This window comes from Brachyhypopomus gauderio, chromosome 1 (assembly GCF_052324685.1).
Source record: "Brachyhypopomus gauderio isolate BG-103 chromosome 1, BGAUD_0.2, whole genome shotgun sequence".
In the NCBI taxonomy this organism is placed as follows: domain Eukaryota; kingdom Metazoa; phylum Chordata; class Actinopteri; order Gymnotiformes; family Hypopomidae; genus Brachyhypopomus; species Brachyhypopomus gauderio.
Genome location: NC_135211.1, coordinates 51,439,835 through 51,464,939, shown reverse-complemented (window position 1 = coordinate 51,464,939; position 25,105 = coordinate 51,439,835). Strand labels below are relative to the sequence as shown.

The 25,105-nt window shown below is 42.9% G+C and overlaps 1 protein-coding gene across 1 annotated transcript in view; it reads left to right on the top strand.

The window, feature by feature from the left end:
* The first annotated feature begins 3,862 nt into the window (after window positions 1-3,862).
* Window positions 3,863-25,105, top strand: part of LOC143524712 (uncharacterized) — a 38,130-nt gene continuing 16,887 nt past the window's right edge. The window contains exons 1-2 of the mRNA XM_077018284.1: window positions 3,863-4,226; window positions 13,034-13,600. Of these exons, the coding sequence (XP_076874399.1) occupies window positions 4,085-4,226; window positions 13,034-13,600 (709 nt within the window). The 5' untranslated portion in view covers window positions 3,863-4,084. The remainder of the gene's footprint in view (window positions 4,227-13,033; window positions 13,601-25,105) is intronic.

The following is a 25,105-nucleotide window of genomic DNA, read 5'->3' as shown; positions in this document are numbered from 1 at the left end:
GCCGGGGTGGGGGTGGGTCGCAGGTGCGGGGCCGGGCTGGTGGCGTCCTGGAAACTACTACCGATCCTTGCTGGTCCAGCCATTTGCCCCCGCCGCAGAGGGTGTGTTGGTTTGGATGTATGTGTGTCTTTGTCCTACCTTTTTATACAGGTAGGTGAATGAGTACATGTTGGGGGGGATATATGGGTATGTGTGTATATATTGCAGTGTGGGCACATTTGGGGGTAGGCCCATGTACGCAAGAGTGTATATGGGTGTGGTCAGATGTGTGGAGGAAGTCATGTTGGGATGAATGTGCATGTGCGTGTAGGTGTATATGTGTGAGGGTCTACATGTGAAGGTGAGTTTGGGGGCGCATGTGTGTATGTGTATGGGGATGGGTGTGGGTGTGTGCATGGTAGGGGTGTATATAAGGGGTTGTGTTGGTGTATAGGGGTAAATGCATATATGAGTTTGAATGTATGAGTGAGGACGGCTGGTTCTGTGTTGGGGGCTGGTCGGGCCCGGTCCACTCCCGGCTGCTCCCCTGTGGTTACTGCTCCGCTCCGGAGGGGGGCGCCTTGGGGTTCCGGGGGCCCGGCCTGGTGCTCCGGCGTGGGGGTGGTTGGCCCGCTCCCCTGGGCGGTTGTGGTCCGGGGCGGCTCGGGGCTCTTCGGTGGGAGGGGGGCCCTGACGGGTGGTGGGTGGTTCTCCGGGGCGCGTGGCGCTGGGGCTTTGCTACCGGCCCACGGCGGGGGGGGGGGGGGGGGGGGGGGGTGGGGGGCTCTATTTCCTCTGGTTCCCCTGGACCTGCACTTCTTGGCTGTGGGGGCGCTGTCCGGGGTTCTCACTCTCCCGCCTGTGGGGGCGGGCATGCGTGGGTCACGGGGAAGTGCGGCCCTGGGATTCCACTGCTCCTGGGGGGCCGTGGGCGGGTGGAATTCCCGGGTCTTTCTCTGCCTACCTCTGGCCTCTGGGGGAATGTTGTCGCAGCTTTCTACCCTTGCTGGTAAGTACATTCTAGTGTTGTCAAAAAAATTGATATATCGATACGTATCGATACTGAACATTCTGAAACGGTACAATACTCGTTTCCCTTAAGTATCAATTCTTTTTACATAAAATGCGCTTTCGTTTGACCCACCCAAGCTGCCGTAATGCACAGGACAGTTTGTAATGTTAATATGGCAGCTAAAGCAAATGCAGTGCTGTTGGATTCGAAGCAGATACAGATGGAAAACCGAAGGATATGAACAAGCCCGTTTGCAAGCGGTGCTTTTGGAACATTTCAACGAAGGGCGCTAAAGCCTGGTTGAGTGACCATAGCGCTCGACTCCGCGCGCACCTCGCACGAACCTCCGCGAGCGGTGGAGGCTTTATACTTTCCGCTTTGCAGTGTTGTCCGAAACTATATGTCGTAGTATAAAAGAAACACCCCTCAAAACAGGGGAATGAACACTTACCTGACGAATTTTAATGCTGCTTTTTGTTTCAGTGTGTTTCAGGTTTTAAAAGTGCTGCAATTTAGGCTAAAGTACTTGAAAATGTTGAAATTGTAACTACTTCGTTTCACAACAAATATCTGTCTGACTGGACATTTTTCTTGTATTACATTAACAAATACGAGCCTCTTGTAATTCCAGGATGAAACATGAGAGAACGTGAAGACGTTAAGAAAAATGCATGTTACGTTATTACGTTAACTCTTGTAATTCCAGGACGAAACACGAGAGAACGTGAAGACGTTAAGATTGGGCGTTTTGAAAATAAACAACCATTAAATAATGTGATTAAAAGCGCAATATTTCGAATCATTTCGAGTATATGTATAAATATTTAACTTAATTAAGTTTAACGTGCTGGGAAATATTGGTACAAGCGCTTGAATTGAACCCTGCAAACATGACTTTGTTCATTGCGCTGAGGCGCGGCGCGCGCGAAGTTACAAAATTCGAGAGGTGCATGACCTCGCGTGCGCCGCGCTTCAGCGCGATGAACAAAGTCATGTTTGCAGGGTTCATACACCTTGTGGAATTCAAACACTTGTATGTCACTTTCAAGGTCCATTTCAATATTTCCCAGCACGAGCAAAGACACTTTGTCAGACGTTCAAAAGACGTCCACTGAAAAGCCAGAATGAAAGTTTTAGCGACGTCTTTTTTAAACGTCTATTACTGCCGTTCAGTTGCAGTTTTTGCACGTCCTGACATCCAATAAAGGTCCTAGTCAGACATTCAGATAGAAAACTCGTCATAGACGTTCATGTTAAGTTAAAAGGTTAAGGTCCTAGTCACACTGTCAGATTTTGAACCAGTTTTGAACGTCCACCAGACATGCAAAAATGGGTCTGGACTGACCGATGTGATACAGACTTGATTTTAACGTCTTTCTGACGTCGCATGTGTGTTGGGATAAGTTAAATATTTATACATATACTCGAAATTATTCGCTTTTTTATCACATTATTTAATGGTTGTTTATTTTCAAAACGCCCAATCGTAACGTCTTCACGTTCTCTCATGTTTCATCCTGGAATTACAAGATGCTGGTATTTAACACAAAAGAACTGTTCAGTCAGACAGATATTTGTTGTGAAATGAAGTTACAATTTCAAGCATTTTCAAACACAAAGCAACATTCAATTGTTTGTTTAGAAAAAAAAATAAAAAGGCTTTAAAACGGAAATTAGCACCGTATCTGACTTTGGTATCGAAAATGGTATCGAATTTCAATATTTTTTTAAATATCGTATCGAAGTTGTAATTCTTAGTATCGTGACAAGCCTAGTACATTCCGTACATTTATCCTATGTTGCACAACTAGGTTACACATAAACACACACTCACACATACATCACGTCATTTGTGCTAAATGTCTTTGGTACACTTTCTGTCATTTGAACTGTACATAAAAACAAAGTTGTCCTCCAAAGATGGGGGGGGTGGAGGTGGGCCATAAAAAAAAAAAGTATTTTTCTGGGGCTTATATATTGACACTTTTAGACTGTGACAGATAAAGAACACAAAATTGTGTCTGACAGGGTCTGTTGAGGTGTGAACTCAGCAAAGTATCATCTAACACCATCTGTGTGTGCATGTCACACTCAACGCCTGGACTCCTGCAGCAGGACCACTTCTGTCTAACTCTTCACCATCTGAGAGTATCATTATTGTTCTATGAAGAACATTCATGTTACATCTCTAGGAATTAATATATGACACCACAGCTGTGGCCTAGTCTATTGTAAACACTAAATCTATATACAATTGTGCATTATCCATTATACATATATACAATATTCTAATATTTTTCCTGTTTGTAAAGTTGTTCTCTGCCTGTGTGTTGGTGTTATGGTCTCATACATCATGTACACTCTCACAGGTCTAGTAGATGTTCAGTAGATGATTCTATGTTATGGTCTCATACATCATGTACACTCTCATAGGTCTCCACCAGTTTGAAGCTGAAACTCGGCAGATTGTGGAAACATTCCTTCCTGTTAGAGCTCACCATATACAGAGTGTATCGAGGTTTAGGGGGGATTGTATCTGTATGTGTAGTGACTAGTTGAGGGCATGTGTGCATCTTTATGACCACACTGAAGTCTTGCCAATACGTGTGTGTTCCTTAAAGCAGTGGGTGATTGTCTTGTGTGTACAGTTAAAGTGGAAGCAGTGGCATGAGACAATGGAAAATTGTTATGTTTTATTTCTAGTGTTAAGCTACTACATTCTGAAATGCTGAAGTATTTTTACTGGGCTTCTATATTGACACTGTATACTGGGACTGATGTTAAAGAACATGGAAATTGTGACAGGGTTGGATGAGGTGTGAGACATCTCTGTGTGCATGAAACATGCATGGGCCACATGCTCAAATAGAAACTGCTTGAATCCTCTGAGTTCAGTATATTCACAGTATATTCTGCAGCATGCAGATGCCCAGGAAGAAACATTAGTAAAGGAGGAAGTCAGGGTTCAGAACAATTGCAACACACATATATAGAGGGTGTTTAATCAGCAGATTCTCTTTTAGTTTGATCAAAAGTAATTTGAACACAAACTCCTTCATCTGTTTGAACTGGTTCATTTTACAGAGAGAGAAAATGGAAATGAATGAGAATATCTATGCAAATACAGAAGTTACTGAAGACAACAGGTCTGATTCAGACAGTGAGAATTCATATGAAAACATGAAGGATGAACTGGAGACTCATAAGACCAGAAACAAGAAAACTGAGATCTCAGGTCAGTACATTCATATGTGCTCTCTCTCTCTCTCTCTCTCTCTCTCTCTCTCTCTCTCTCTCTCTCTCTCTCTCATATGTCTTTGAATCAAAACATACTGTAAGATACAGCAATCATGTATCCATTTACTTCAGATGAAGGCCAGCGTGGTAGAGGCACATCTTTAATAGTGATTGTACATTATAACTGGTTTGCACTGACAGTTGATTGTTGGGTAGTTATTAGCTGTACATCTGCAGACTCAAACTTTATTCATCATCCAACAAGATCACACAGCAGAGATATTTCAGCTGTAGAACTTCCTGGATCTCCACTGAAATAAGAGCTGAAATGGGAAGATAACTTTTCATACCATTAGAGAGCAATGAGAGAGAGAGACTCTAGTTAGAGAGTGAGGTTATGTTTCAAATGAGTTCTTAAAGTGTAACCATTTATTTGAAATGGGATAAACTTTAGAAAACTGAACATTATGAAATCAAGTATTGATAGTAAGTATAAATTATATTATGCTACAACTATTTTATTTAGAAAATGTAAAAAATAACAAAAGATCCAAGATCAGCTGACATAGCGTATCCAAGTCTAGTCTGTAAGCTAAAATCAGCAAAACAATTCTTACTGGAGATATACACTCACTGGCCACTTTATTAGGTACAACTGTCCAACCGCTCATTAACGCAAACGTCGAATCAGCCAATCACATGGCAGCAACTGCATTTAGGCATGTAGACATGGTCACTGAACACAGCATAGCCTGGCATATGGCTATATGCGCTCACTTTACTCACACCACAAAACAAGGGTCAGTAAAGGCCGGCAAATCGACATTTTTGAGGACATAGAAATAAACACTGAAAATCTGTTTCTGACTGAACCTGTACCAGAACACCAGCTGAAGGTGAAGCACAGTAACCCATAATTCAGCATCCAACAACAACAACCTAGCAGGGGAGAGGTTTTGGGTGGTATCTGCTTCTATGGTTTTGCATGAGGACAGAATACCCTCCTAGAGCTGTTGCTTAGATATGAACTGCCTCCTGCAGCCATATACACTCCTTCTGATGATGCTCCAGAGGTTCTCAATGGGGTTGAGGTCAGGGGAGCATGGGGGCCACACCATAAGTTTGTCCCCTTTTATGCCCATAGCAGCCAGAGATGCAAATGTGTTCTTTGCGGCATGAGATGGTGCATTATGATACATCAAAATGATCTTTCTGTGGAATGCATGCTTCGTCTTCCATGGCAGGAAGTGCTGTTTGTGAAACTCCACATACATCATGGAGGTCATCTTTACCCCTTCAATGATCCTAAAGGGGCCGGCAATATCTATCCCCATGATTCCAGCCTGAAACATTACTCCACCTCCTCCTTGTTGGTGCCGTAGTCTTGTTTGCATGGAGTGTCCATCAACCAGCCATCCTCCACTCCATCCATCTGGACCATCTAGCGTAGCACGACACTCATTGGTGAACAAAACAATTTTGAACTCAGTCGTCGGGTATTGTTTGGCCCACTGGAGTTGTTTCTGCTTGTCTGCAGTGGATAGAGGAGGTCGACAGGATGGCTTACGCACAGCTGCTCTGAAGGACCCTGCATCTTTTTGTTCTGGGAATGTTGGAGGCACCTGCATCTTCAATGCTGTGACGAGGCATTTTTGCAGCTGCTCTTTTTACCTGACATAATTGCCTGTTGGAAAGAGTCCTCAATCAGCATGCACACGTGTGCTCTCGATCAGCTACATACTTCTTGATTGTGCGATAATCACAATGAAGTGTCTTGGCAATGTTGATTGTAGTCATGCCTTGACCTAAGCACTCCACAATTTGTTGCTTCTGAGCAGTTGACACATCCTTTTTCTTTCCCATTTTGGCAGAAAATGTAGGCTGCGTAATAATGTGGGACAGCCTTCTTGAGTAGTCTTGCCTTTAATTGGACACACCTGCCAAACTAATTAGCACAGGGGTCTATCTAGAAGACTGTTCCTATCAGGTAATATGGAGAGGATCCACATCCAATCCATGTAAACTCTCCACTGGAGTCCCCCAAGGCTCTGTCCTAGGCCCTCTTCTCTTCTCTTTATATACTCGTTCCCTTGGTGACATTATTTTGTCTCATGATTTCTCTTATCACTGCAATGCTGATGACACCCAGCTAATTCTTTCATTCCCTCATTCTGACACCCAGGATTCTGATCGTATCTCGGCATGCTTGGCAGATATTGCTTCGTGGATGACTTCTCACCACTTGAAGCTCAATCCTAGCAAAACTGAGCTTCTGCAAATTTCAGGAACCCCAAACCCACACAACAACCTCACAGTTTCCTTTGAGAACACCTTGTTAACACCATCAGAAACTTCTCGAAGCCTGGTTGTAACGTTGGACAACCAGTTGTCTTTCTCAACACGTGTTTCAAAGCTGACCAGATCCTGCAGATTTCTCCTCTGCAACATACGGAAAATACGACCCTTCCTTTCACAGGAAGCTACTCAAGTGCTTGTGCAGTCTCTAGTTATCTCAAAGCTGGACTACTGCAATTCCCTATTTGCAGGTCTTCCTCTACGTGTCATCAGAGCTCTACAACTAATTCAGAATGCTGCAGCACGACTGGTCTTCAATCTCCCCAAGTTCTCACATGTGACTCCTCTGCTACGCTCTCTTGACTGGCTTCCAGTAGCAGCACGCATCATATATAAAACCTTGATGCTTGCTTACAAAGCCAAAAATGGACTAGCCCCTCCCTACATGATGTCTGTCCATGGTCAAAAGCCGGTCCGTACAGCGAGCACTCAGAATCTCAAGCTTGGCTCGACTCGAAACTCCACACTTAAAGTCTCATGGAAGACAAAACTTCAGACTATTCTCTGTCCTGGCTCCAAGATGGTGGAAAGATCTTCCATTAGCTGCTCAGACTGCAGAGTCTATTGCTGTCTTCAAGAGTAGACTGAAGACTCACCTGTTTGTTGAGTTCTTAAAAGAGCAATAACTCAGCAGATAGCACTTGCTGTTGTTCTTAAATTGTATGTCTGTCTATGGTTAATTGTGCTTCTTGGTAAACATGTAACTTGCAAAACACTAGGTAATGACGTTGACTCCTGTAGTTTAGTAGTAGTCTGACTCAAAGGTATTTTAAATTCTGACCTGTCTGTACTTACCTAGGATGAATTCTGTGATCAGATGTAAAGCACTTTGTAAGTTGCTCTGGATAAGAGTGTCTGCTAAATGCCATAAATGTAAATGTAAATAAGCTTCCTCAAGCTTCCTTATTAAAAACTGTTTCCTTTTAAATCTAAACAACAACAAGTGTGTTCCCATCTTTCTTGATTTCCTTTTGCTACTCTTTTTGTTGGGCAGTTTATGTCTTTTCTTGTGCCTCACTGTATTAGAGCCAGTCCTTCTGGCATTCTTGGTTCTCTGTTTCCCATCTAAACCGTTTGTACTATAACCCTCTTTTGTTTTCTCCTCTACCTTCTCCTGGATGTTCCTTTTGCCCCCTTCCTGTTCCCTCTTCTAATTGTATTTCAACTCAGCAATTGGGTCCTATCTATCCCAAAACCTTGTGGTGGCTCACACAGTTCACCCCTGGCTAGCCACTTCGTTACACAAAGATCCAAATAACCCCTTTATTTTTTATTCTTTACTGTGCAACTTAAGCATTCTAAATGTACACTCAGATCAAAATAAGGTCAATACACCTACAAGCAACTGACACTAATTGAGGAGTCAATCAGAACAAACCAAATATGCAATAACTAGAATAACATGAAAAAGAAACTTTATGAAGAATTGGCCATTCAGAAGGCTGACATCTGGACAAATCATTTCCAAACATTTTCAAGATAAAATTGGATCCAAATTCTACATGACAACATGACATAAACAGAAAGTGTGAGGAACTAGAATTGGCTATTAAACATAACCAATATTCATTCAACCTCAGACACTATGTCCACCATTTTCCTATGTCACATAACATATGACGTAAGCGCAATTCAATACTTTTCTGTTTTGTATTTTACCTTGTTTGGTCATGGATTTAGAATCAAAACACACATTTAGATTAGGCCCAGAGGAAGCTAGTCACTCCTCAACCAGTGATTATTTAGACATCTAAATCAATTATTTACTTACGAATTTTTTTGTAATGTTTTGTTTGTTTATTATGTATATATGCAAAATATGATAAGGGTATCAGAACTGGCCCACCTTTACAGGTACTCGGTCCTCGGTCTGTGGGCGAGTGGCATCGCTCTTCCTGTCTCCTTCCCTTAAGGCACCATCAGGTCTCTGCGACTAGAATAGGAGTTTGGTGGCTTCAGCGGGTTATGAAATGTTTTGTTGATTTAAGCCCATGACATCTCAGAGGGGCTCAACGGCAGGTCCAGTGTTCTGGATCCACCCCCACTGAATGCCACCCAACTCTGTCTTCAGTCTTTCGGTCCCTCAGAACTTTGCCTCTTCCACCGCACCTCCCGCTGCATCCAGTGTGATGCCTCCTCTGCCCACCTGGTGGTATTGGCTACCAGCCGCTTCCTGACCAGCCCTTTGATCCCCAACAGTCCAAGGGATCTCCAAAGTGACTGCCCTGCAAAGCCTCTGCATCCCGCCTCCACCAGGAGGTTCCAGGTCTTCCATCCATTTTCCTGGCTCTCGAGGATGAGGGCTTGATATTTCCTCAGCTTACGCTTGTGTGCCTCCTCCATCCTCTCCTCCCAGGGAACAGTCAGTTCAATAAGCACCACCTGTTTGGTACCTTTAGACCACAGGACAATGTCTGGTCTCAGGCTAGTGTGTGCTATCTTCTCTGGGAATTTGAGCTGCTTCTTCAGGTCTGCCCGCATCTCACAGTCATTTGACGTGGCCAGGACCCCCTTGCTCCTCCCTCTTGCTACTCCACTTTCTCCTGCCCTGATGAAATTAAAAAATTTCCCTTTAGTTAGCTGTTTGGATCTTTTCCTAGCTTGCTCGATCTCGTCTGCCAACTGCGCAAGGATCTGGTTGAGTCACCACCGGAACTTTCCATCGGCTAGGTTTGATTGGCATGAGGAGAGGACATACTCAAGATTAGCTGTCCTCCCGCAGAGCGTGCAGCTGGGGCTCTTGACCATTCCCCAAGTATGGAGGTTTGAGGGGGTAGGTAGGACATCGTATATAGAACACAACAGGAACTTGATCCGGTGGCCTTCCATGCTCCAGATGTCCTGCCAGGTCAGAGCTCTTTCTCTTGTGCTCTCCCATCTAATCCAGCTGCCTTGTTTGTTCATGGCTACAGCATTCCTCCACCGCCTTTAGGACCTCTTTCTGCACTAAACTTCGCCTCTCCTTTGGGTCTGCTTTGTTCCAGCTTGCTTTGGTGCAGCAGCCCACACCAAGCCTTCCCTGGGTTACTGAACCAACAATGTCTGCATGATGCAGTCTGTCCTCTGCTTCCTTTAGTGCTCTGCTGGCTGACCACTTTCGGCCTGTCCTGATGACGATGTCTGCCTGGCGTACTTTCTTGTCTTCGCTGTCCCACAGCATGATGGCCTGGTGTGTTTTTGTCACCTTCGAAACAGTAATCCATGCCTTCATTATATCTTAGCTGGATTACTGTAATGCACTTTATTTTGGAGTCAGCCAGTCCTCCCTCAGACGTCTACAGTTAGTTCAAAATGCTGCTGCCAGACTTTTAACTAGAGTGCGTAAGAGGGAGCACATAACTCCTATCCTGGCCTCACTACACTGGCCATTCAGAAGGCTGACATCTGGACAAATGATTTCCAAACATTTTCAAGATAAAATTGGATCCAAATTCTACATGACAACATGACATAAACAGAAAGTGTGAGGAACTAGAATTGGCTATTAAACATAACCAATATTCATTCAACCTCAGACACTATGTCCACCATTTTCCTATGTCACATGACATATGACGTTTAGCACAATTCAATACTTTTCTGTTTTGTATTTTACCTTGTTTGGTCATGGATTTAGAATCAAAACACACATTTAGATTAGGCCCAGAGGAAGCTAGTCACTCCTCAACCAGTGATTATTTAGACATCTAAATCAGTTATTCTTGGAGTTTTCATCAGGCAGTGAGTGAACTGAGAGAAAAAGATGACACAATTCTTTGCAGAAATTCAAAATTTGGTTTAAAGTAATGGAATCTGTAAATAAACCAATTGCCCTTTTTGGCAGCAAAGTGTGGGGTCTGCATACAAAAAAAAATTGACAAATGGGACAAACATCCAACTAAGATTCCACACACAGATTTTGTAAAAATGTTTTAAAGGCTCACAAAAACGCCACCAACAATGCATGCTGAACAGAATTAGGCCAATGCCCAACACTGACAACAATACAAAAAAGAGCAGTGAAAATGTAGAAGCACCTGAAACACAGCGACCCCCACTGATACCTTTATGAAGCTCTGCAGTCCCACTAACACACACTCACACACACTAACCTCTACTCAAACCATTATGAAGCTCTGCAGTACCAGGAGTTGAGCAAAGAGAACAATGACCCCGTCACTCAGCTGGTCCTGAACTACACACTAAAACTCACCAACACACACTCACACACACTAACACTCACCAGATTAAGGACCAGGCAATCAAAACCAGAACCAACCAAATTCTTGGTAGTGGCCTCACTACACTGGTTGCCCGTGCATTTTAGAATTCATTTTAAGATTCTATTATTTGTTTTTAAATCTTTAAATGGACTCGGCCCGCCTTACCTCTCGGAGCTCCTCCATCTACACGCTCCCAGTCGGTCCCTCAGGTCAGCTGATCAGCTTCTTCTGAAGGTGTCGAGGGTAAAACTCAAGCTCAGAGGGGATCGAGCTTTCTCAACTGCTGCACCGAAATCATGGAACGACGTTCCAATATATATCAGACAGGCCTCATCACTGTCTATTTTTAGGACACATCTTAAAACCTACTTTTACTGTATTCATTGGCTTTTAGCCCATAACATTTTATGTTTTAAAACATAAAATGTTTTATTTTTTATATATTTTAATTATTTTATTGTTCTTATTGTTTTACTGTTTCCTTAGTAATTTTATCAGTATTTCTATTCTTACAGTTGCTGTTGTTTTAGCATAAAATGTTTTCTGTTTTTAATTTATTTTTGCTCTGTAAAGCACTTTGACACAGCTGAGGCTGTTTGGTATGTAAATAAAAGTTGAGTTGAGTTAAATTCTTTCATCACTCATGTTTTTGGCAGCTGTCGCTTGCTGCCTGTGCTGTTAAGGCAAATGGAGCAAAAGCTTCGTGGGATGCCCAGCCATCTCCTTAGATAGGTTTTCAGGTTCCTCTCCAGACCCTCCACTGTGGACACAGGTACCTCATAGACAGGGAGGGGCCATAGCAATTTGGAGAGAACCCGATGTTGGTACCCCCAGGCCTTATACTTGCCCAGGAGGCTGCACTTATCCAGAGATGTCATCCAAGTTTCTGCTTGGCTAAACATCTCCTTCATAGTCTGCCTTCCCCAACCACCTCCTCAAGCACTTCACAGGTTTCTCTTGGACAGTTGGGATGATGTTCTCTCCAATCTTGAAGCGGAACCGATCCTGAATGTGCCCCTTCTTCAGTACAAGGCTTCTGGATTTTGCTGGTTTGAACTCCATCCTTGCCCAATTGGTGATCTCCACCAAATGGTCCAAAATCCATCTTCCTTCTGGCACTCATTTAGCTGTTATGGTGATGTCGTCCATGAACACTCGAATGGGCAGCATCTGAACGCCACTTGCGAGTACTGCATCTCGACGCAACTTCTCTGCTGACTTAACGAGAAGGTTCATCGCTGCGGAAAACAGAATCACTGAAATTGTACAGCCCGTGACAATGCCCACTTCCAGTCTCTGCCAGTTAGTGGTGAATTCTCTGCAGGTGAAACACATGTTGAATCTGTCGAAGTAGTACTGCAGGAGCTTCTGAAATCGCTCTGGGATATGGTAGGTCTTCAGCGTCATCTCCACTAGCTTGTGGGGTATTGTTCTATAGGCATTTGATAGATCGAGCCACAGAATTGCCAGGTTGCCATGGTTTCTCTTTGCATCCTCAATGATTTTGAAGATAACACATGTGCGTTCAAGACAACCAGTTTTACCTTTTTGAACCGCAGAGTTTTACCTTTTTGAACCCGTTTTCCAACATAAAGTTATCTATTACATAACTAATTAATTTATTCCAGTGTTTAGAGCTGTGAGCTCAACTATCTGTTCAGTGTGCAGTGTTAAAAGTATTGTAAGTGTTCAGGCTTTGGTAATACAAATATAGCAATATTTGTCATGCCAATGAAGCACCTTGAATTGAGGGGGGGGGGGGGGGGGGGGGTTACTTACACAGGTCTACCACAAAGGGAATGAAATCAAGTATTATAGTTATGAAGTTAAATCTATCTAATGTCAGTGCCTTAGGGACATTTAACACATGCAGGTTATTAACAGATAATTTTATACAAAGCTCCTTACAAATAAGATTGAATACAATTTCAGCAATTGAGGATTAAGGGCTTTTGTTTAGGGGCCCAACAGTGATTGCGGTTGACCTGGCAACCTTCTGAACTAGTATAGTTAGGCTCTGTAGGTATTAGGCTCTGTATTAGTTTATTAGGCTCTGTAGGTCACACACATTTACACACTGTTTGTGGTCTGAACTAGTATAGTATTATATTAGGTTCTGTTGGTCCCACACATATACACACTGTTTGTGGTCTGAGATTCTTGTGAAGTCTTGACTACTCCTCCCAGTTCAACATGTGAAATACTGCAATGTATTTATTTAATTCTTAAAAATATGATGTATTTTCAGAAACCAACAGCCCGGGGAGCAGATGCTACAGACTGACTGCAGTGTGTCTGGGACTGCTGTGTGTTCTCCTGCTGACTGTCATCATAGTGATATGGGTCAAGTTACAGACCAGATACAACAGCCTGAATGCAGAGAGAGACCAGCTACAGACCAGATACAACAGCCTGACTGCAGAGAGAGACCAGCTACAGACCACATACAACAGCCTGACTGCTGAGAGAGACCAGCTACAGACCACATACAACAGCCTGACTGCAGAGAGAGACCAGCTACAGACCACATACAACAGCCTGACTGCAGAGAGAGACCAGCTACAGACTAGTTACAATAATCTGACAAAAGAGAAAGAACAGTTTCAGACCAGTTACAACAACCTGACAGTAGAGAAAGACCTGCTACAGAACAATTACAACAGCCGGGCTGCAGAGAGAGACCAGCTACAGAGCAGATACAATAACATGATATTAGAGAGAGACCAGATGCAGACCAGATACAACAGCCTGACTGAAGAGAGAGACCAGCTAAATAAAGAGAGAGAAATACTCCAAAGAAAGTTTTCTGAAATGGGTAAGTGATCATTTGCAGAAAATTGTGTGCAATGCTGTTAATAATGGTAGCAACTGCTTACAATGTGTCACCATGGCACCAAACTTTTTCCTCTCCTTTTCTCTACATGTATTTCAACACAGTAATATTGGAGGTGAAGCTCTGCGCTGCTCTTCCTGTATGTTCACATATAGAGACATCAGTGTGTTAATGTCATTATTAGGCCCGTGTTGAAAAAATCGATTTTCGGATTCATAATCGATTCGCATATGATGATCTGATAATCGATTCGTACGTCCAAAGATCGTCCAAAGAAGGACAGTTTATCCAGTGTCAGTGACTATTTACAGTTAGTCCATGTCACTGACAGTTTACTCAGTGTTTTTACAGTTAAAAAAAGTTAAAAATGCTCTTGTAACGTTGGGCGCAAAGCGATGGACGAGACAGAATCCTTTGCACTTTCCAAATCGTTACGTTTATTACATTTACCGAAGCGCAGACAGCGCACATAAAACACGTTTACATAGAACATGTGTGACTCAAACAACGAGCACAGGACGCTGCGCAAACGCACATTAAGTAGACAAACCACACAAACCCCACGTGATGACGAGACGAGGTACAGGTGAGAATTATCACAAGACGCACCCGCACCCACGGAGATACACAGACGCAGACGAGTAGACGCAGACAACGTTAACACACGCCCAACAGGGAGGGGTCGGGGACCGTAACGTGAGAGTTCTGTTCTTATAATCTCACTTTAAAGAAAAATACACGTTTACATTTTATACTTTCAGTTTATTAAGTGTGAGCACTTTTAAAATAAAAATGCATTTGGTAGCAACAGCTTTTGGGTGACTTCTTAATTATTTCAATCATAATAATAATGCACTGGTTAGTGTCCCAGTAGGAGTCCACTGTTGCAGATATAGACACCTCAAAGATGTCCTCTGTTTATTGTCCTGGATTACCTTTCTTGAAGGTAGATTTATGATTACCCTTTTCACCAGTCTTCCAGCCATCAGTAACTACCAACTACCAGTAACTATTTGCTGACTAATATTGATATAATACTAGTTTTAACATGTTGCTTCTGTACATAGTCAGGAAACGGCTCAAATAAATACATTTTTAATAACACTAAACCCCGAATTGGATCGAATCGATTAAATCGGATTAAATCGAAATAAATCGATTCTTAATCTTCAGAATCGGAATCGGATCGATTCTTGGAATTTGAATCGATACCCAGCCCTAGTCATTATCATCACCATGATGAATGTCACGGTGAGGCGGCCCCCTACCGGCCGCCTCTGTCCACAGCGGCTGTTGTTGTTTGGTGACGTCATGTGCGTCCCTCAGGTGGGCGGAGCCCGTGATCCGTCTCACCTGAGGGTCGTTTGTTTGCCTATATATGTCTTGTCTTTGTACCAGTTGACCGCTGGTCATTATATCCTTAATTTGGAGCTAATGCATGGGTTTTTGGTTTGCACACTTCTATTAAACCATCCTTTTTTCCTGAGACTTGGCGTGATCGCTTCCTTTTCGTTGCTCACACCTGCCCGTCACAGAATGACCAGCCACCCTTCGGAAGCCGCCGAGTCTCTTTTTCTTTCTCCTTCGTTCGTGGTCATGTCTCGTGGTGTTTGTCTGCGTGGTGTTTGTTTGAAAAAATCCGCCGTGCCCATGTGTTGTGTTAGTGGCACGGCGAGGGACAGGACTGTCATCCTGGAAACACTCTTCGTGTTTGTTTGTTTGTTTGTTTGTGTGAAGAGATCCGCCGTGCCCATGTGTTGTGTTAGTGGCACGGCGAGGGACAGGACTGTCATCCTGGAAATACTCTTTGTCTTGTGTGGTGTTAGTGTGTCCAGGTGAACGGACGTGAGGATCCGTGTGCGTGTGCGTTTGTTATATGTTAAGTGTTTTGTGTGTGTGACGCGCTCGCCGCTCGTCACTGTCGCCTCGCTCCCCGTGTGTCGTGTGTTTTATGTGGGGAGCGACTGCGACTCTGAGCGGCGCGTCACCATCGTTTATGTGTAGTGCACGCAAGTATCAGTCCCGTTCGTTCAGTGTCTGCGCACTAAGTTCTGTTTGTCTAGTCTTTGTGTTCGTGTTTTGTCCCAGCGTGTTGTCAATTGTTTGCGTGTAATTCCACGCATGCTCTTCCCCTTGAATGTGTGTTTGGGGGGGGGACCGGCTGTGGTCCCGTGCCATGGGGTGTGGCACGGAGGGCATCTCTCCCGAGGGAGGCCCTGAATAGGGTAGGGCGCGTTTGCGTTTTGTGTTTGTATATATGTGTATGTGTGTGTGTGTGTGTGGTTGTGTTCTTTGTGCAGGTGCTTCTCCTTGGCAGTGTTCCTGGACCTTGTGGGGGTCTCCACCTGGCAGGAGCCCCCTTGTGTTGTGGGGTGACCGGAGCCTGGTCGTGAAGAGCCCCTCCCTAGAGGGCTGGGGCCCCCGGATGTTTGGGGACCATGGGGCTCCGGTCTGAAAAGCTCCTGCTGGGGATGGAGATCCTTCCTCCTGCCCGGGGTGACCAGGAGGCCCTTGGGGCTGCTCCCTAGCCCGCGTCGGGGGTGCTCTGGGCCTCGGTCTCTGGCGCTCCTGGGTTGGGTGGAGGAGTCCACCTTGAGATGAGAGGCCCCGGGAGGGATTGGCTCCCCAGGAGGCTGGGGTGACCCCTAGCAGAAGGCAGGGGAGAGATTATAGATTGGGGCTTATGACAAAAAGTGATTTACGACTTTGACCTCTAGTTGACCCCGACCCTTACCCCCCCCCCCTCCCCCTCCACCCCCTCCCCCCTCCCCCCTCCACCCCCCCCCCCCCCCTTCCCCCCACACTCCCCCTCCCCACCCCAACTCATGACATCATCATCACATTAATCACGTCAAGACGACCAAAGAGTATTAAGTTGTGCTTTGATATTTTGCTTGATAAGGTTAATTAAAACATTATTTTGATCTTCTTTGATGTTGACTCTCCGGGGCCGTATAACCCTAGACACCTGTGACACACACACACACACAAACACACAGACCCTGAACGGAACAGCGCACAAACCCTAGTCACACAGACCAGCGCTAAAAGATAGGGATCTCAGACACACACACCCGTAGTCTCACACACACACACACACACACACACACACACACACACACACTCCCCTGAACAGCGCACACACACCCCTAGTCACACACACCCACTCCCCTGAACAGAACAACGCACACACCCCTAGTCACACACACCCACTCCCCTGAACAGAACAACGCACACACCCCTAGTCACACACACCCACTCCCCTGAACAGCACACATACATACCCCCTAGTCACACAGACCGCGCATGCGCACACAAATATGCTTACTTTGAGTAACTTCAAACAGTTAACAAAACTCTGATGAACCAATGAGGAGGCATTCTCAACACACCAATCCGAGGTGCGTGTTTAGAGCGCGAGCATTTAAAGAGAGAGAGGGGGAACGTTTCCTTGAGGAGCCAACATGCATTCGACTGTGGTATTGTCCATACAAACCATTTTTTTCCTGAGTGAGGCCCCATACTGACTTGAAGTAACTCTGAGGGTCCTCGGCACGCTGAGTTGACCTCGTCACCTTTCCCTCAATGAATTAACTCAGGTCTTCCCACACACACACACACACACACATACACACACACACACACACACACACACACACACACACACCGATGCACTCGCACATGACCTTGACTCACGCTGTAGGGAAACCTCCGTCCACTGCCCGCGACACACACACACACACACACACACGCGCCCCCTAGTCACACACTCCCCTAGTCACACAGAACAGCGCACACACAAATATGCCTACTTCAAAGTAGCGTACTTCAAACAATTAACAAACTCTGATGAACCAATGAAGAATCATTCTCAACCGAGTTAAACCACACTGTATAAACATTAAAATTACCTCTTTTAAAATTTTATGTAGAGAACTTGTTAAACTATCAAGTTTATAATGACAATCTTAAAACAATGTAAATATATGTAAAAGATTAATACATTGTTTTATTCACTGTTTTTTTTTTTCTGAAAACATGGAACTCAGATTTCAGTCTCCCTATATCAAAGAAACTGCCATAACTTTTTATCAAATGTTGGAATATCTCCTCAGGAATCACCCGACTCTTTTAAAACATATCCTTTCTAAAGTCTGCAGGAGCCTATGATACATGTTGGGTCATAGTGCTTAATATCCGTTATGTGAAGCTCCACTGTGTAGCAGAGTTTCAGGGAACTTCCTGAAGACTTATGAAAGGCCGTCCTTTAACAGTAAATGTGGGTTTATCAATAAATGTGACAAACCCATAGAAAGTTGCAAAAAAACACTGGACCGAGGCATGAATTGTGCACCAGTTTAACATCAAGTTTAATCTATGTGCATAGCAGTTCACAAAAATTGCTTCTGGGGCAATTTCTTTAACTTTATCTTAAAGTCCTTTAGCGGGAGCCATGACAGTAGTCACAATGTACATCACATTTTTTACATCACAAAGTGCTGCATCTGTTATTTTAAAACACCAAAGACAGATTGGACATTTTGTCGTTCTGAAATATAAAACATCCACAAATCATTACTAAGTTTGGGCCTGCGGTATTTACATAACAAATTATCAGACTGTTGTGCATGACATGAAAATGTCAGTTGTCTTATCTACTCGCCAGTCAAAAATGTAAGCAGATGGAACTTCATCTTTGATTTCATTAAGGCCAGAGGCTGTAATAGCAGAGCCTACAGTTGTAAATAACTCTGAATGTAGTTGGACATCCCAGAAAACAGAGGATGACTGGAGTGGTTAAGACATCATCATACACGGATATTCTCTGTAATTGCCCTTGTTAGTAGATTCTACCCTCATTACAACCTCTAAAAGTGAGCTGTTTACCGTCGAGCAGTGAAGAACATCGAGATCTGGATAGTTGCTATTTTGTGCTGTTAAATCTTTATCTTTTGGTCCCTTAATATGTAGTCCATCATCAATCACACGTTCTACTGTGACTCTACATAGGAAACCTGACCATGAACATGAGCTCACGTTCCTTGTTTTTCTATTGAGTTTTGCATATCTAGTCAAAATTAACCAAACCCTCCAAACACACCTTTCACCAAACAATATGTAACTGAGATGATTGCGGCCAAACATTCTCTTCGTTTAAGGTAAGACACTACAGGTGATAATAGGGTAAAAATGTCATCTAGCAATCACTATGAAACTTACCACATTGATTATTGACATTAAGAGAATTACAAGTTTTCTGAAATGTTATGTTTAAATATGCAACTTAGGCGTTATCTAATTAAATATATGTTAATTTGCATTTATTTCAAAAACAGAAATCTAAACAATGCATAAAGTCAGGTTCAAAATTCTTGTTTTGAGATTCTGAATATCTCTTTATTACTTTATAAATCAGAAAAAACTGTTTACTTACTCTCAATCTAATCATATCATTAGAGCATCCCCAACAATAAAAGGACAAACAACAGCAAAACAGAGCAATGTAATGACTAAGTTTAACTTCAATAAAACGCAATCACAGCGCACACACTGCAACCTGTAGAACTTTTACCTTAGATTGTTGTATGTCTGTCCTGCACAATAGTTCCCCAGTCCTGTTTACAACCTAGTCATCCATCCCTGCTCCATATGTATGTCCCTCACACATTTCCTCATGATGTGTTTTCAGCTTTTTAGCTGTGCTCAGGTTTGCACTTGTGTTTCACGCTGGCAGACGTCTCAGATGCGACAACCTCTGCTTTTGATATTCTGAGTATATCAGGTTCATTACATTGACAGTAAGACTGTGCTCTGATCATATCAGCTTCATTACATTGACAGTAAGACTGGGCTCTGCAGCCACAACCTCTCCATATCAGTCATCATAGCAGAGGCACCTTCACTAAAGGTAGAAATGGCCATACCTGTTGCTGCCTCAACCCTGCATTTACCAACACAATTAAATGTATAGGATATCACTACCTGTTCATCTCCTCACGTTTAATTGGTGTATTTATTTTTTACTTTTACATAACATAGGTATGAGTTTAAAACCTTTAGTCACAAAACATTGTATTCATTCACTTTTATTAATATTTTGTCCATTCTACCACTAAAGAAAAAATCTGTAGGGTAAAACTGACATTATTTAAATGTCATTATATAAAACTGTCTCTATCTCAACCCTGTCCCATACCTGTATTATTTTTGTAAACCTGCATGTCCCAAGACGCGTATATGTATATACAGGTTTGCGGTACCCATCTCTTTCACACAGACTGCACTCTTAAAACAAACTGCTGCAAAATCCGTGGTCTGATATTAATTTTAAGCCCTGTGCCTACACAATTAGGACAAATTAATCCACTAATTAGTTCAAACGCGCTTTGCTGTGCGGCGCATTCGGTCCGACCTGCTATCTAAAGTCTAAATGCGTGTAAGCATTTCATTATCTAATTGATTTTTGCAAGTTTCACCTTGCTTCTTCTCGCAAGTGACAATTGTTGTCTTTTCTGAGAAGCTGTTAAAAGCAATACTTTCGGCGTTTTTATATTATAAAGATACTGAAATGCTAAACCAGAAAGTGTGACCGCATGTGACCACGTGACGCTCTCAGGTTTCACATTCTCAGAAATCGACACCGGCCAACGAGATGTCAAGCTTGCGTTTAAATCACCCTTTTATCCCCCCCCCTTGCGTTTAAATCACCCTTTTATCCCTCCCCCCCCCCCCCCCAGAAGAGCTAGAAGAGGTGGCTGGAGAAAGGGAAACCTGGGCCTCTTTGCTCAGGCTACTGACCCCGCGACCAGGGCCCCAGATAAGAGGATGAGAATGGGCGGATGGATGTATCCTGAATTTTGAACTAAGTGAATGCTGTGTGATGCTGTTTAATTCTCTACATAAGGAATGCCAAAACATGGCCCACATTTGCATTTTACACCTGAGAATATCCCTCTGCAATCTTCACTAAAATTAAGCGACTTAAGAAGTCAATATTTACATTTTTCTACAGTATAGTAAATAATAAATAAAATGAGCTGGAGTTTATGAGTTTATATTCCATATATGCCCCATGAACCGAGCTTGAATTCCTCCAAATGCCGGGGTATGCTTTTAAAACTATGTTCTTTGTCAAAGTGATGAAAAGCTTCAGATGATCTTCCAATCATTATATATTACACTGCACAAATTCATTTCTACTGTGCAATAAATGTGTAAATATTCCAGATAACAACTGAACTGAAAACTGAACTGAAAAAGAAGTATACAGTCTGAACTGTAGTACTGAACCTCAAATATGCGCAATGTCCGAGGGGTTAAACGTGTTGTGCTTCTATGGGGGAAAACGTCACGCTAGTTGATGACAACCTGTGAGAACTTGTTCTTTGAACACTTGCACGTCCGGTACATTGTTTTGGAAGAATATAGTTATGTACATCTAATATTAAATATCTGCAGAACTTTTTTCAAGATATTTTGGATATTTTACCTGTCCTTACCTCGCAGTTGCCTTTGAACTGCGGTTATCTATTACACTTTAGGTCTAAATTCATATCCATACTGTTTAAAAGGTTTTTGAAGTAACGTAATGTTTTGTACTACATTTTCCATATGACTTGTGCAGTTTAATGAAGTTTATATATAGGCTACTTTGCACTTCACTTGCCCGGCTGAAGACCTCTGTCTAAACCTCCTGTTTCTCTATAAAATATGCACAATTAGGGGAGGCCGGGTATGTTTGTAACACTTTTTGCTTCCAGTATGGAAAACACAATATGTATTAGTTAAACAATATACAAGACTCGTGTGGCTTAATGAAATGTGGGAGTGATAGAATTTATAATTATTTTATAACTGTGGGGTATTTTTCTTGTCCGGAATCAACCAGCTTTTTGCTGCCATGGTTCTATGGTGTAACAATTTTGCACTTCACTGCACACACACACACATCAACATTTTTCTCAACTAGGTATTCAACAAGTGTATCAACCACTTTGCAAACATTAATCTGTTTCTTTGTTGAAAGTTTTACTACACAAATGTCTATTATATACACACAGACAAAGCACATGATCGATTTTTACAGCATTGTTGCTCTTAGGCATGAGAACCAACAGTTTACTAATAGACACATGGGGTGTTTCGTTAGAATCTACACACAACTGGGCCAAATGATGCCAATCATGCGACGTTGTTGTTTTGACAACATTTATTTGATTCTTGAAATTTTGTAAACGTTTAACATCATCAGCGTTCATGTTATTAAAAAGTGTAACATCATCCACACTATCGCCAATACAATTATACAACAAATGTGTCCATTCGTAGTACACACGTTCTGACAAACTCTGTCGTACACAAGCCAGACCCATTTTCGACTTAAACAGCACTACGAGTCTTTGAACCGCCTTCCCAATGGTCAACGGCGTCAGAGACGAATTGTTCGGATGTTTGATCAACCAGACTTTTCCTTAGCTCCTGCAGCTTTTCCACAATGTACGGCTCGCTCCGCAATTCACAGACAACGGTTTCAGCACATCCTTGCACTTTTTGAAGAGCCAGCTGTATTCCAAAACACTTTAGAAGACCCGCTATGGCTTCTCTTAACTCGGGTATGAACAGTGACTGTGTTATATCTTTATAGTATTTTTCAAAAAAGAAGATATCCGGCTCAAAGAGACACGTGTGTCGACGCTGGCTGGGGTGATTCACCTCACAACCGAGACACATCTCCTTCAACTTGCGATCTATGATGTGTTGTAGGATTGCAACAACGGCAGACTTTATCAGTTTCAACGCCGTAGTACACACTCGGCTGTCCACATCATCGGGCTGCTCATGTGTGATTGTGTCTTCTGGAACATCGACTTGCTCATCCGATGAGGAGGCCATATTCACATATCCAAGAGCCAACATACTATTGTCCGGTCCTGTGTTGTCCATAGCTGATTCATCATAGCTGTAGTCCACAAACCTACGACCGGTGCCGATCTCCGTATATTCAAAGCACGGACCTCTGTAGTTTCTATACCACACACGCTCACAGGCATCCGGCTGGTCTGCTGGATGAAAATCCTCAAACACGTTGGCCTGCATGTTGGCCTTGTCTTGATGTTGTGTGCCCACGATGTGGAGTTGTTTCTTTTAACGCACTTTCGGGTAGGCTGTGATCCTCTTTGACCACCCCACAAACGTCATAAGCCAGAGAATCAAACAGATTAATTTTAACATCCCTAAAGTGGTCGCGAGGTATTTGACCAAATGCTTTGGTATACCGTCTCTTCCTTGGTGCTAAAAACAAATTGGTTTCACCACTAGAACTAAATCTTGGCGTAACTGTTGAATCTCTAAAAAGAGCCTGATCCACACACAGCAGACATTTTAAAATGCTGTAGCCACATAAACTGCAGTGTCGGTTTAAATACTATATACAACATCTACATATTTAAATGTCTCGTGTCTGATTGACTAAACTGTGTGACATAGACGTCAAGGCGTCATGCACCAACAGGTGTGGTGTGGCAGGGGATGTGAACTGTGGGGGGCGTACCCCCAGACCTCCCCTTGTGGGGGATAGCCTGTCAATCAAACATGTCACTCAAAGATGTCATAAATCAAGGGGGGTGGTTGGGTGGAGATGGGTAGGATATGCCCAGACTTGCCCCTGTTGTGGGGGTGACCTGTCAATCAAACATGTCACTCAAGGGTTATAAATCAAGGGGGTGGTTGGGTGGAGATGGGTAGGATATGCCCAGACTTGCCCCTGTTGTGGGGGTGACCTGTCACTCAAGGGTCATAAATCACTCAAAAAGGAGTTTGTCAGAACGTGTGTACTACGAATTGACACATTTGTTGTATAATTGTATTGGCGATAGTGTGGATGATGTTACACTTTTTAATAACATGAACGCTGATGATGTTAAACGTTTACAAAATTTCAAGAATCAAATGAATGTTGTCAAAACAACAACGTCGCATGATTGGCATCATTTGGCCCAGTTGTGTGTAGATTCTAACGAAACACCCCATGTGTCTATTAGTAAACTGTTGGTTCTCATGCCTAAGAGCAACAATGCTGTAAAAATCGATCATGTGCTTTGTCTGTGTGTATATAATAGACATTTGTGTAGTAAAACTTTCAACAAAGAAACAGATTAATGTTTGCAAAGTGGTTGATACACTTGTTGAATACCTAGTTGAGAAAAATGTTGATGTGTGTGTGTGTGCAGTGAAGTGCAAAATTGTTACACCATAGAACCATGGCAGCAAAAAGCTGGTTGATTCCGGACAAGAAAAATACCCCACAGTTATAAAATAATTATAAATTCTATCACTCCCACATTTCATTAAGCCACACGAGTCTTGTATATTGTTTAACTAATACATATTGTGTTTTCCATACTGGAAGCAAAAAGTGTTACAAACATACCCGGCCTCCCCTAATTGTGCATATTTTATAGAGAAACAGGAGGTTTAGACAGAGGTCTTCAGCCGGGCAAGTGAAGTGCAAAGTAGCCTATATATAAACTTCATTAAACTGCACAAGTCATATGGAAAATGTAGTACAAAACATTACGTTACTTCAAAAACCTTTTAAACAGTATGGATATGAATTTAGACCTAAAGTGTAATAGATAACCGCAGTTCAAAGGCAACTGCGAGGTAAGGACAGGTAAAATATCCAAAATATCTTGAAAAAAGTTCTGCAGATATTTAATATTAGATGTACATAACTATATTCTTCCAAAACAATGTACCGGACGTGCAAGTGTTCAAAGAACAAGTTCTCACAGGTTGTCATCAACTAGCGTGACGTTTTCCCCCATAGAAGCACAACACGTTTAACCCCTCGGACATTGCGCATATTTGAGGTTCAGTACTACAGTTCAGACTGTATACTTCTTTTTCAGTTCAGTTTTCAGTTCAGTTGTTATCTGGAATATTTACACATTTATTGCACAGTAGAAATGAATTTGTGCAGTGTAATATATAATGATTGGAAGATCATCTGAAGCTTTTCATCACTTTGACAAAGAACATAGTTTTAAAAGCATACCCCGGCATTTGGAGGAATTCAAGCTCGGTTCATGGGGCATATATGGAATATAAACTCATAAACTCCAGCTCATTTTATTTATTATTTACTATACTGTAGAAAAATGTAAATATTGACTTCTTAAGTCGCTTAATTTTAGTGAAGATTGCAGAGGGATATTCTCAGGTGTAAAATGCAAATGTGGGCCATGTTTTGGCATTCCTTATGTAGAGAATTAAACAGCATCACACAGCATTCACTTAGTTCAAAATTCAGGATACATCCATCCGCCCATTCTCATCCTCTTATCTGGGGCCCTGGTCGCGGGGTCAGTAGCCTGAGCAAAGAGGCCCAGGTTTCCCTTTCTCCAGCCACCTCTTCTAGCTCTTCTGGGGGGGGGGGGGGGAGGGATAAAAGGGTGATTTAAACGCAAGGGGGGGGGATAAAAGGGT